At 66.3% G+C, this 10086-nt stretch overlaps 2 protein-coding genes across 3 annotated transcripts; one reads left to right on the forward strand and one right to left on the reverse strand.

Annotated features, from left to right (window-relative positions):
* The first annotated feature begins 227 nt into the window (after positions 1-227).
* Positions 228-2311, forward strand: LOC134428613 (antimicrobial peptide NK-lysin-like). Its single transcript, XM_063175446.1, has 5 exons — positions 228-595; positions 1195-1319; positions 1396-1524; positions 1604-1776; positions 2213-2311. Exons 1-4 carry the CDS (start codon positions 556-558, stop codon positions 1769-1771), a joined length of 462 nt encoding a protein of 153 aa, XP_063031516.1. The 5' UTR covers positions 228-555; the 3' UTR covers positions 1772-1776; positions 2213-2311.
* A 402-nt stretch (positions 2312-2713) lies between these two features.
* Positions 2714-8792, reverse strand: GCK (glucokinase). Of its 2 annotated transcripts, XM_063175431.1 has the most exons (10): positions 8532-8792; positions 6485-6647; positions 6225-6379; positions 5901-6020; positions 5717-5812; positions 5311-5410; positions 4559-4742; positions 4211-4366; positions 3382-3615; positions 2714-3298 (listed from the first exon to the last, which is right to left on the reverse strand). In XM_063175431.1, the coding sequence occupies exons 1-10, from the start codon at positions 8574-8576 to the stop codon at positions 3154-3156; spliced, it is 1398 nt and encodes a 465-aa protein (XP_063031501.1). In that variant the 5' UTR covers positions 8577-8792; the 3' UTR covers positions 2714-3153. The 2 variants fall into 2 exon arrangements, with proteins under 2 accessions (XP_063031501.1, XP_063031502.1); XM_063175432.1 differs by lacking the exons at positions 5311-5410; positions 5717-5812; positions 5901-6020; ... (1 more) ...; positions 6485-6647; positions 8532-8792 and having other exon boundaries at positions 4569-4665.
* Between the last annotated feature and the right edge of the window lie 1294 nt (positions 8793-10086).

Consider the following 10086-nt stretch of genomic DNA (forward strand, 5'->3'; position numbering starts at 1 on the left):
TGGAGGGCACACCGGCACCCACCCGAGGGGACACCGAGCCCTTGCGCTCCCCGGAGGCCGGGGGGGTCCCCGGAGGAGCCGGGACGGACCCTACGGTTGGGCCCCGGGGGTCCGGCCGGTCCCTCCCCGCCCCAGCTCTGGGGCAGCGGCCCTGAGGGGCGAGGTGGGGGGGGGGCGAGCTCCCGGTGAGGCTGGAGGGGCTGGGGGTCCCGAGCTCCCCGTGTGCCCCCGTTGCAGGGCTGGGGGTGCCGAGCTCCCCGTGTGCCCCCGGGTGAGACTGGGGGTGCCGAGCTCCCCGTGTGCCCCCGTTGCAGGGCTGGGGGTGCCGAGCTCCCCGTGTGCCCCCCGAAGCCCTTCCCGCGGGGGTGGAGCTGTGAGGCAGGAAGGGCCCTGCGAGCAGCTGTGCACGGGTTTAAGGGGTTTTGGGGTTTGGGGTTTTGGGGTTTCAGTCCCCCACCCCCACAGCCCGCGGCCCCGCTATAAAAGGGGTCGGCACGCAGGCAGTCACCACGGCCACGCAGTGTCACCTGCTGTCACCGGCTCAGCGGGCTCACCATGGCTGCCACCCTCGTCCTGCTGCTGCTGCTGCTGGGAGGTACCGGGACCCTCCCGCCTCCCCGGGGGCACGGACAGGACACATGGGGACAACGGGGATGGCAGCCTGTGTGACTGAGCTGGGGGGCTGGGGTCTGTGTGGGGAGCTGTGTGTGCCAGGGATGGGGTCTGTGCAGGGGCAGGCACTCAAGGGTGTGGGGAGGGTCTGCGTGTGATGGGGATGGGGTCTGTGCAGGGAGGGTCTCTGTGTGATGGGGATGGGGTCTGTGCAGGGACGGGCGCTCAGGGGTGTGGGGAGGGTCTCTGTGTGATGGGGATGGGGTCTGTGCAGGGAGGGTCTGCGTGTGATGGGGATGGGGTCTGTGCAGGGACGGGCGCTCAGGGGTGTGGGGAGGAGGACAGGGGCACAGGCAGGAGGGATGGTGGGGTCTGATGGGAACAAGCACCTGGGGGTGGCGGGGATGGGGTCTGCCTGAGCACCCAGGGATGATGGGCACGGTGCCCATGCTGACACTGGCACCCGGGGACAGTGGGAACAGGCAGGCAGGATGGTGGGGACGGGGCTGAGTACCTGGGGCTGGTGGTTTAGGGTCTCGGCACCCACCCTGCAGCCACGCTCACCGTCCTGTCCCCCTGCAGCAGCTCAGGCCGCGGACCCCCTGCCCTGCCAGGGTGACCCCATCTCCTGGTGCAGGGACACGGCCACGGCCAAGCGCTGTGGCTGGGAGCAGCAGTGCCAGCACCTCTGGGACAGCCTGGCCCTGGTGAGACCCCAGCCCCGAGCACTGCCAGGGCCACCCGGGGGTGCAGGCAGCCCTGAGGGTCTGTGTGTCCCCACAGGGGGACGTGGCTGACGGGGACGGCGTGGCTGACGGGGACGGCGTGGCAGAGGGCAGGAAGTTGAAGTGCAGCCTGTGCACCAAGGTCCTGAAGAAGATGCAGGATCTGGCAGGTGACGACCCCGACGAGGTGAGGGGTGATGAGGGGCTGGGGGGCCGGGCTGGGGGCCCTGTCCCTGCGTCCCCCTGACCTGTGGTGGCTTTGGCAGTCAGCGGTGCAGGCAGCGCTGCAGAAGGGCTGCCGGGCGCTGGGCCGGAGGCTGGGCAAGCAGTGCCAGCAGCTGGTGAGCAAGTACCAGGATCAGATCAGCGAGGGGCTGCAGAACGGGGACATGCCCAAGGACATCTGCACTGCCATTGGCCTCTGCCGCTCCTGAGCACGGTCAGTGCCCACCTGCATCCTGATCCTGCACCCCACGGGCTGATCCTGCACCCCACATCCCCGTCCTACATCCTGCACCGTGTACTCTTCCCTGCGTGGCACTCCCACACCCCCTGTCCTGCACTGTGCCCTGCACCCTGTAACCTGGTCCTGAACCACATCCTGCACCCATATCCTGATCCTGCACCCCATGTCCCAGTCCTGCACTGTGTCCTGAGCCCGGCATCCTGCACCCCACATCCTGATCCCATATCCCCCCTCTGCATCCCTCACCCCACACCTGCTGGAAGGGTGGGAGTGTTTCAGAACCTTCCGTGCTGCACTCTGTAGGGTGGGGCTGAGCCAGGCCACCCCCAGTGCGCTGTGCAGCAGGGGGCGGCTGGAGGAGCTGCTTCCACTGGCCCCTGACTCCCCCTGCTCTTTTCTTTCTCCACAGGCACAGCCCCGAGTGCCCCCAAACCCGATGCCCCTCCAGCCCCGATGGCCCCACAGCCCAGCCATCCCCCTCCCCACAATAAACTCCCTCCTCTGGCTCCAGGGTGTCGTTTGTCTGCCCTGGGGGGACATGGTGACAAGGGTGAATGGCACCAGGCACTGGCAGGGGACAGCCTGCCCCCAGCAGGGCCAAGGTGACACCGGAGGTGTCAGCAGTAGGGTGGGGATGTGTCCCCTGTGGGTTCCCTTCACACACCCGGGTGGTGCTGGCTGTCACTGTCCCCTCCCTGTGCACCCCATGCCTGGCACTACATCTGTCCCTGCACTCGCCACTGTCATTTGTCACCCGCTTGTCACCGGTGCTGCCATGGGCTTGGGATCCTCCTCCTCGCTGTCCCAGCTGAGCACGGGGCATCCCTGCTTCAGCCCCAGGCAATCAGAGCACAGGGAATCCCACACCCGGTTCTTTTTCTTTAATTCCAGCCAATTGGAGTGCAGGGAATCTCTTCTGTTTGACCCCCTCCATCTGGCCCATTTCTGGTGCACTCCGGTCACCCTCTGCACCCCAGGGATCACTGGTGGGGAGCTCCTCTACCCTGACATCCCCCCCAAAGTACCCCAGAGAGCCCCTCATCTCTAGGCCACCCCCCTGGGGGGGCTTTCTCCCAGCAAAGGGGCTGGGGTGCGCTGGAGCCCCCCTTGCTGCAGCTGTGTGAGGATGGGGGAGGGAGGTGAGGGCACAGGAAGCTCCGTGGCCACCCCATAGATGTGGGGCAGCCCCATGGGGGTCTCTCTGCCAGCACGGGGAGAGAGCAGCACTGGCCAGAGCGGCCCCAGAGAAGTCCACACACACCCCGTTTATTGGGGGCCGGAGCCGCCTCCTCCCCGCGTCCGTGTCAGCTCCCAGAGGAGCGCCGGCCCCGCCGTCCCCCCGAGTCCAGCTCACTGCCCCATCATGCAGGCCATCTTGCAGGCCACGGCCGAGATGAGGGCGGCCCCGCGCCCGCTGCCTTCCTCGGACTGGATGAAGGTGATGTCGCAGCCGGGCGTCAGCTGCCGCACCGTGGCGTGGAAGTGGTCCTTGAAGCTGGGGAGGGGAACGCGGGGTCACCGCTGGGGTCAGGGCTTGGGGGATGAAGGGAGGGACGGGGGCGTCGCCGGGGTCCCCACCTGGGATGGAGCTTGTAGACGGAGCCGTCGACGCCGACGGTGATCTTGAGGGTGTCCTGGCTGCGGCTCTCGCGCATGCGGTTGATGACGCCGGCCAGCCCGGCCGAGCACATCTGGGCGGCGCGCGTGGACACGCTCTCGCACACGCGCCGCACGATCTCGCAGTCCGTCCGCGACGGCAGCAGCTCGAAGGCTGACAGGATGTTGTAGATCTGCTTGCGGTCGTCGGAGTCGCTGGGGTAGGGGAGGAAAGGGGGTCAGCAGTGGCTGAAGGGTGGGGAGCCCGGGGAGGCAGCTGCAGAGGGATGGGGCACTGAGGGGACGGGGGACAGTGTATGGGGTCCGAGGATGGGGAACCCCAACTGGGCCAGTCAGAGTGGGTTGGTGTGGGGTGATGGCATGGGGGACTCCAACATGGGGCTGTGTGGGGTGATGGGACAGAGGGACCTGGAAGTGGGCCCCCTGTATGTGGGGTGATGGGATATGGGGACCCCAATATGGGACAGAGCAGGCACGTACGGAACGATGGGATCATGATGGGCCCGTGACAGGGGACACTGGTTTGGGTGGCAGAACACAGGGACTGGACAGTCAGAGTAGGCTGGTGTGGAGTAACAGGATAAAGGAGCCCAAAATGAGGCAGTGAAAGCAGACTGGGATGGGATGATGGAACAGGGGATCGATCCCCTGTGGGACAGCCCAGCACAGAGCGAGAGCACAGACTCCTCAGTGTGCCTGGAGCAGTGCAGAGTCAGAGCACAAGCCTCCCAGTGCCTCCCAGTGCTGTGCAGCCTGGCAGGCAGTTTGGGGGTGACCCCCAGCCCTGTACCTCTCAATCTGGGACATGAAGCGGGTCTCAAAGGTCCCACGAGTCTTGAGCTTCTCAGAGGCCTCCCCGTTGAAGAGCAGGTTCTCATCCACCAGCTTCAGCAGCACCAGCCGCACGATCTCCCCCATGTACTTCCCCCCGATGATCTTCTCGTACCTGGGGGGGGGCACAGGCCAGGGGGCGGCATCAGAGCTGGGATTTGAGGGCTCACCTCCCAGAGCAGCCCCTCTTTCCTCCCCCTCCCTGCTGGATGTGTTCATGGCCCAGGGCGGAGGGTGCCCTGCCGGGGCTGAGGGACGCGGGGACGGGAGGGACGCCCAGAGGAACTGGATCTCTCCTATTCCTTACAGTTGCTGACCGGGGTTAAGGGAGGTCTCGTCCACCACGCGGTCGTACTCCAGCAGGAACTCGTCCAGCTCCCCGGAGGCTCCAAAGGCCCCCCACTCCGTGTTCACACACATGCGCCCCTCGTCGCCCTCCACCAGCTCCACGTTGTGCATCTCCTCCATGTAGCAGGCGTTGCAGCCCGTCCCTGCCAGGAACTGGGCATGGGTCTGGGCAGGGGGGCAGCGCTGGCACCCCCCACCACAGCCCCCCATCCCAGCTGGGATAAAACTGGGACGGTGCTGTGCAGCAGTGGGGAAGAACTGGGGGGTCCAGACGTGCCAGGGCAGGGGTTGGGACCCATATAGAGCCTGAGGGATGTTCCTCAGCCTGGTGACTGGCACCATGGTATAAAACTGCTTCAAAGGTGGCTCCAGGACATGGGGAAGAGGTTTCAGACTAAAAGAGGGGAGATTTAGATTGAAGAGGGTTCAGACTAAAAGAGGGGACATTTAGATTGGATACCAGGAAGAAATCCTTCCCTGTGAGGGTGGTAGGGACTAACAAAGGCCAGAGTCTGGGGCCAGGGCAGCCCCTTGGGGACCAGCCCTGTTATGATGACCACCCCCTTTCTCCTCCCAAAGTCAGCAGAGAGCCGCTGCCACCCCCATGTCATTGGTGTGTCCCCCCAGAAGGACGGGGCAGCAGCAGGGGCAGTGGGCCCGTGGACAGCTCCCTGTGCCCAGCCACGTGTCCCTGTAGAAGGGGCATCTTACCCACAATCATCCCAACCTCGCACCGGTGATCTTCGTAGTAGCAGGAGATCATCGTGGCCACCGTGTCGTTCACCATCGCCACCACGTCCATCTCGAAGTCCTGGGGACAGGGATCAGTGTGGGCTCCTGGGGGGCCCGGCTGTCCCCAGACAGGTGGGTTTGGGGTGCATGGTCCCCAAGGGTGAGGGCCTGGGCACGTGTCATGCACACGTGTGTGCACACACATGGAACAGCCCTGCCTAGAGACACACAGGGCTCCAGCAGCCACATCTGGGGACAGCTGAGCTCCCGTGGCTCCTTCCTGGGGACACAGCAGGCTGCAGTGGCCCTGTGGCAGGCAGAGGCAGGCTGCAGTGAGCCTGGCAGGGACAGCAGGGGTGGTGCCAGCACAGGGGGATCCTCTCACCCCTCGCCGTTTGATGGCGTCCCTCAGCAGCCCCACCACGTTGTTCCCTTCCGCGCCCGAGGCTTTGAAGCCCTTGGTCCAGTTCAGGAGGATGCCCTGCAATGGGGGTCAGACCGAAATGGGGCTGTGCTTTAGGTGAGCCTGGGGACCCCCAAGCCCTGGTGCTGCCCGGACACCCCCTCACCTTGTCGATGTCCTCGTGCCGCACGGGGAAGGAGAAGGTGAAGCCCAAGGGCAGCTTTTTGTGCTTCATCTGGTGCTTGTCCAGGAAATCAGAGATGCACTCGGAGATGTAGTCGAAGAGCTGGAAGACAGGAGGCCCAGGCTTTCCCGAGGGATGTCCCCACCCTCCCACTGCCCTTGGACAGATGCTGTCCCCCACCACGGGTTCCCCAGGCTGCAGGGACGGGTGTGTCCCCTCAGGTGTTCCCTCTGAAACACACACAACGAAAGGGACTGGGATGGGATGGGATGGGATGGGATGGGACACCCCGTGTGCTCCACTGACCATCTCAGCCGTCCCAGTCATGGCATCCTCCGGGATGGAGTACATCTGGTGCTTCGTCTTCACCTTCCACTGCCCCTCCTCCCCCTCGCCCACCTTCACCAGCATCACACGGAAGTTGGTGCCGCCCAGGTCCAGAGACAGGAAATCTCCCACCTCTGCAGAGCCAGGAAGAGGGAGACAAGGTGACGGGCTCTTGGTAGGCTCAGCCTTGCACGCGGAGCTGCAAGGGTGGCACACAAGGGGCTGGAGTGGCACCGTACCAGAGCCCTCGGGGGTGGAGCGCACGTAGGTGGGCAGCATTTTCACAGAGGCTTCCTCGTGCGTCTCCAGCTTGAGCCCTCGGTCCATCTCCTTCTGCATGCGGTACATCACCTTCTTCAGGTCCTCCTCCTTCAGACGGAACTCCGACAGGATCTGCTCCACCTGCACACAGCACAGCGTCAGACAGGCACCAGGGATCTGGGATGCAAGGTGCCTGAGCTGCAAGAATTCCAGGAAACTCCAAGTTTCCCTTCCCCCGGCCCTGTTTTCACACGGCCGCCCTGAAATGACATATCCTGTCGCTCTGCTATTCTCCCTCTGAGCAGGGAATCCATAGAACCGTCATGAGGCACCAAGGCCCCTTCTGGTGCTGCCTGCAGGACGCCACGGTCAGTTCTGGTGTCCGGGCTTGGCACTGGGCTGCTGCCATCCCTGTCACCCAGCTGAATTGTTTGGGTGGCTGTGCACCATTCCAGCAGTGACCTGGGACCTCCCATCCTGATGAATCCCAGAGTCACTCCCGCAAGGTGCGCTCCTGGCCATGCCCTCGAGGAACACAGCATCTCCCACCAAGGACGTGGGATTATTTTATGGTGAAGATGCTGGTGTGTCCCCCTTGCTCCCCTGGGAGCATCCCTCTCCCTGTACCCCACCGGGAATCGTGGGCACCCACCAAACGTGGGGCTAAAATGGGGCAGAGGGCAGGCAGGTAGGAATGCTCCTGGGGATTGCTGCCTTGTCTCGCTGCCAGGGAGAGCCGCAGGGCCCACTCCAGGGAAGCACCTGGCAAGCAGGATCCGTGTTTATCCTGTCCGTAGCAACCCAGGGCTCGGCGCAGCCTCCATTAGGCGGCAGGGCTGGGGCCAGGTGCCCCGGCTGTCAGATGGAGCGGGGCCGGCGCTCCCTCCCGGCCAGCTGCAGCCGGCAGCATTAGGGCTCATTAGCCACCGCCGCTTCCCGGCACACAGGTGTTTGCCTCGAGGCTGCTGCTGTTTCCCGACAGGTTTTGGGGTAGGGGGCTCAGGAAAGCGTTTGGAGCGTCCCAGCTCTGGGGGCGCCCCTTGCCGTGGCTCAATGCAGCTGCCCTGGCACATCACCCGGCCCCCAGTGCCGTGGCTGCAGCACGGAGCCCCCGGAACGGGGCTGGGCTCCCACGGCGGGGAGGTTTGCCCTGGTCCTGAGGGTGATTGGCCAGAACGATTGGAAAAATCCTGCCAGGAAAGCTGGAGCTGGATCCGATCAACAGCCCTCCTGGGCTGTTGGCTGCAGGTATTCAGTGCCAATCCATCCGGTGGCACCACTTGGAATGGGAATCCCCAGTCTGCCATGGCTGGAGGGTCCCTGTCCCAAGGCTGGCACCTGGGAGTCCCAGTTTTATTTCTCCAGTGTTTTTCCCATCTCAGCACCACATTTCCCTGCTCATCTCTCCCCTCGCCTTCAAAACCATGGGTTTGGTCCTTTCCTGGCAGGATTTGGCTCTTCCCACATGACGTTATCTGGCTCTCAGCTTCCCATGGAAATGGTGTGCTCCAACACATCCCATCGAAGGGATGGAGCTGGGAACCCTGTGGCTGCTGGCTGCAGTGGCCAGTGACACCCATCTCTGCTGGTCCAGCATGTGATGAGTCCCCTCAGTGTTCCCTTGGTGTCCCCTGAGCTCAATCCATCTGGGAGAGGATGCTTCCCACAAACAGCTGGTTCTTAGCTGGCATGAGCCCTGTGCCACCGTGCTGGGTGCCACAGTGACAACGATGACAGCCAGCTGAAGGAGGTGACAGGCCCCATCCCATCCTGGGGATGTTGGGAGAATCCCAGCCCAGCAGAATGTCCCACAAACGCTCCCAGCTCCATCAGGAGCCCTCTGGGCTGTAGGGCCTGTGCTGTTCTGGGGGTGACCTCAGGGATGGGGCTGCCCTGGTGCCCTCCCCAGCAGCCATCCTCCTCTGGGCTGGAGCCTGGGGAGCTGCTGGGAGCACCAGGGGAGGCTGGAGCCCGGCGAGGCTCCGCACTCCTCCCGCCACCGCCCGGGCCCCCGCAGCGCCTCACCTTCTCCTTCCTGCTGCTCTCCATCCTGGCTCGGTGATCCAGCATGGGGGCAGGCGCGGGCTGGGGCGGGCTGCGGGCCGAGCCGTGCCCCCCTCGGCCGCTGTGTCCCCACCGTGGTGCCGGGCCCGGGGCAGCGCCCTGCCCTGGCCTGGAGCGCGTCCGCCGGGCCCCGCGCTGCTCCGTGCCGCGTCCCTCGCTCCGTGCCTCGCGGATGCTCCACTTTCGCTGCCTTATCTCATCCGAGGGCCCGAGCGGCCCCGGCGAGGCGGTCCCGGCCCCGGTCCCGGTCCCGGCCCTCAGGCGGAGCGGCAGCGAGCGGGCCCCGGGGCCGCGGCGGGGTCAGCCCTGCGGCCCCACATGCTCTGCTCGGCTCCGCTCACGCTCTCCGGGGCTGCCTCGGTGACTGCGGCCTGCCTGGGGGTCCCAGCCCGGCGCGGGGGGCTCCGGCAGCCCTGGGGACCCCTGGTGTGCTGGCCGGGCTCGGCCGGGACCCTCCCCGCCGCACCCCGCCCCGGGTCAGCCGTGTCCCCGTTGCCGTGCCAACGGCTCGATGGTGGCGGCAGGCACTCCAGCGGCCGGCTTGGCAACCGCGCTCCCATGGAGACCGGGCACGGCCGGGGGCGAGGGCGGCAGGAGCGCTGCGGGCCCCGGCCCGGGACGGCGCCGCACCCCCGAACCGGCACCGCGGGGATCCGGGATGGTGCCGGTGTGGGCACGGGGATGGGGCACCCCGGCAGCCCCGCGGCACGTCATGCTCCCGGTGTGGCGGAAAGAGGGGAGGTCCGAGTGGGATGAGGGGCACCCCGGGGATGGGTGACCCCGAAAGCGCCGGCGCTGCTCTGGGACACCCCGGAAGGCCCGGACTGTGACAGCCCTGGGTGCTCTGGGCGAGCACAGAGTTTAGGGTGTCGGGGCAGGGCCTGGGGGATGCAGGGTCACCCCACAGCACCCCCTGCCCCTCCGGGGTCACAGGAGGGCCCTGGCAGCCCTGCCCCTGTGTCACCAACCACGAGGGCTCCCCGCACCTCTGAGGGGTCCCAAACCCGCGGGGGGCTCAGCTCCTACATCCCCACCATGGAGGGAACCCCACCCCGGAACAGAACCGCCCCGTGGAAGGGTCCCCACTCCCCAGGGCGGCCCCCAGCACCCGGGGAAGGCCGTTCCCGCTTCTCAGAGACGTCACCACACTGCGGGAACAGGGCGCCACATAGGGGACCCCCGCCCCACACCGGGACCCCCGCCCCAGGGAGAGACCCCGCCCCACTGAGCTGAACAGGCCCCGCCCCAGAGAGAGACCACGCCCCACAGAAAGACCCCGCCCCACGGAACCGGGCAGGCCCCGCCCCGCGGCCCCCTCGGGGCACAGCGCCCCCTGCTGCCCGCCCCGAGGAACGAGCGCCGCTCCTCGGGAGGCGCTGATTGGTCGCCCGGCTGACGCCGGAATGCGGGGAGGCGGGCGATGACTGGCCAGAAGGTTGAGGGGGCGGAGCGATCTTGGCGCGTGCGCGGGACGGGAGGCGTCCCGTGGCAGCGCCGGCACTTCCGGCCGCCGCGT

The sequence above is a fragment of the Melospiza melodia genome, chromosome 23 (assembly GCF_035770615.1).
Source record: "Melospiza melodia melodia isolate bMelMel2 chromosome 23, bMelMel2.pri, whole genome shotgun sequence".
NCBI lineage: Eukaryota > Metazoa > Chordata > Aves > Passeriformes > Passerellidae > Melospiza > Melospiza melodia.

Bases quoted from the DNA above. Each gene is read 5' to 3' on its own strand.
- LOC134428613 (XM_063175446.1), top strand. From the start codon at position 556: ATGGCTGCCACCCTCGTCCTGCTGCTGCTGCTGCTGGGAG. The intron at 596-1,194 runs GTACCGGGACCC...GTCCCCCTGCAG, and splicing joins GCTGCTGCTGCTGCTGGGAG to CAGCTCAGGCCGCGGACCCC. The intron at 1,320-1,395 runs GTGAGACCCCAG...GTGTCCCCACAG, and splicing joins TCTGGGACAGCCTGGCCCTG to GGGGACGTGGCTGACGGGGA.
- GCK (XM_063175431.1), bottom strand. From the start codon at position 8,576: ATGCTGGATCACCGAGCCAGGATGGAGAGCAGCAGGAAGGAGAAG. The intron at 5,813-5,900 runs GTGAGGGGGTGT...CCCCCATTGCAG, and splicing joins GGCACGAGGACATCGACAAG to GGCATCCTCCTGAACTGGAC. The intron at 3,616-4,210 runs GTACAGGGCTGG...CCCCTACCCCAG, and splicing joins TTCATGTCCCAGATTGAGAG to CGACTCCGACGACCGCAAGC.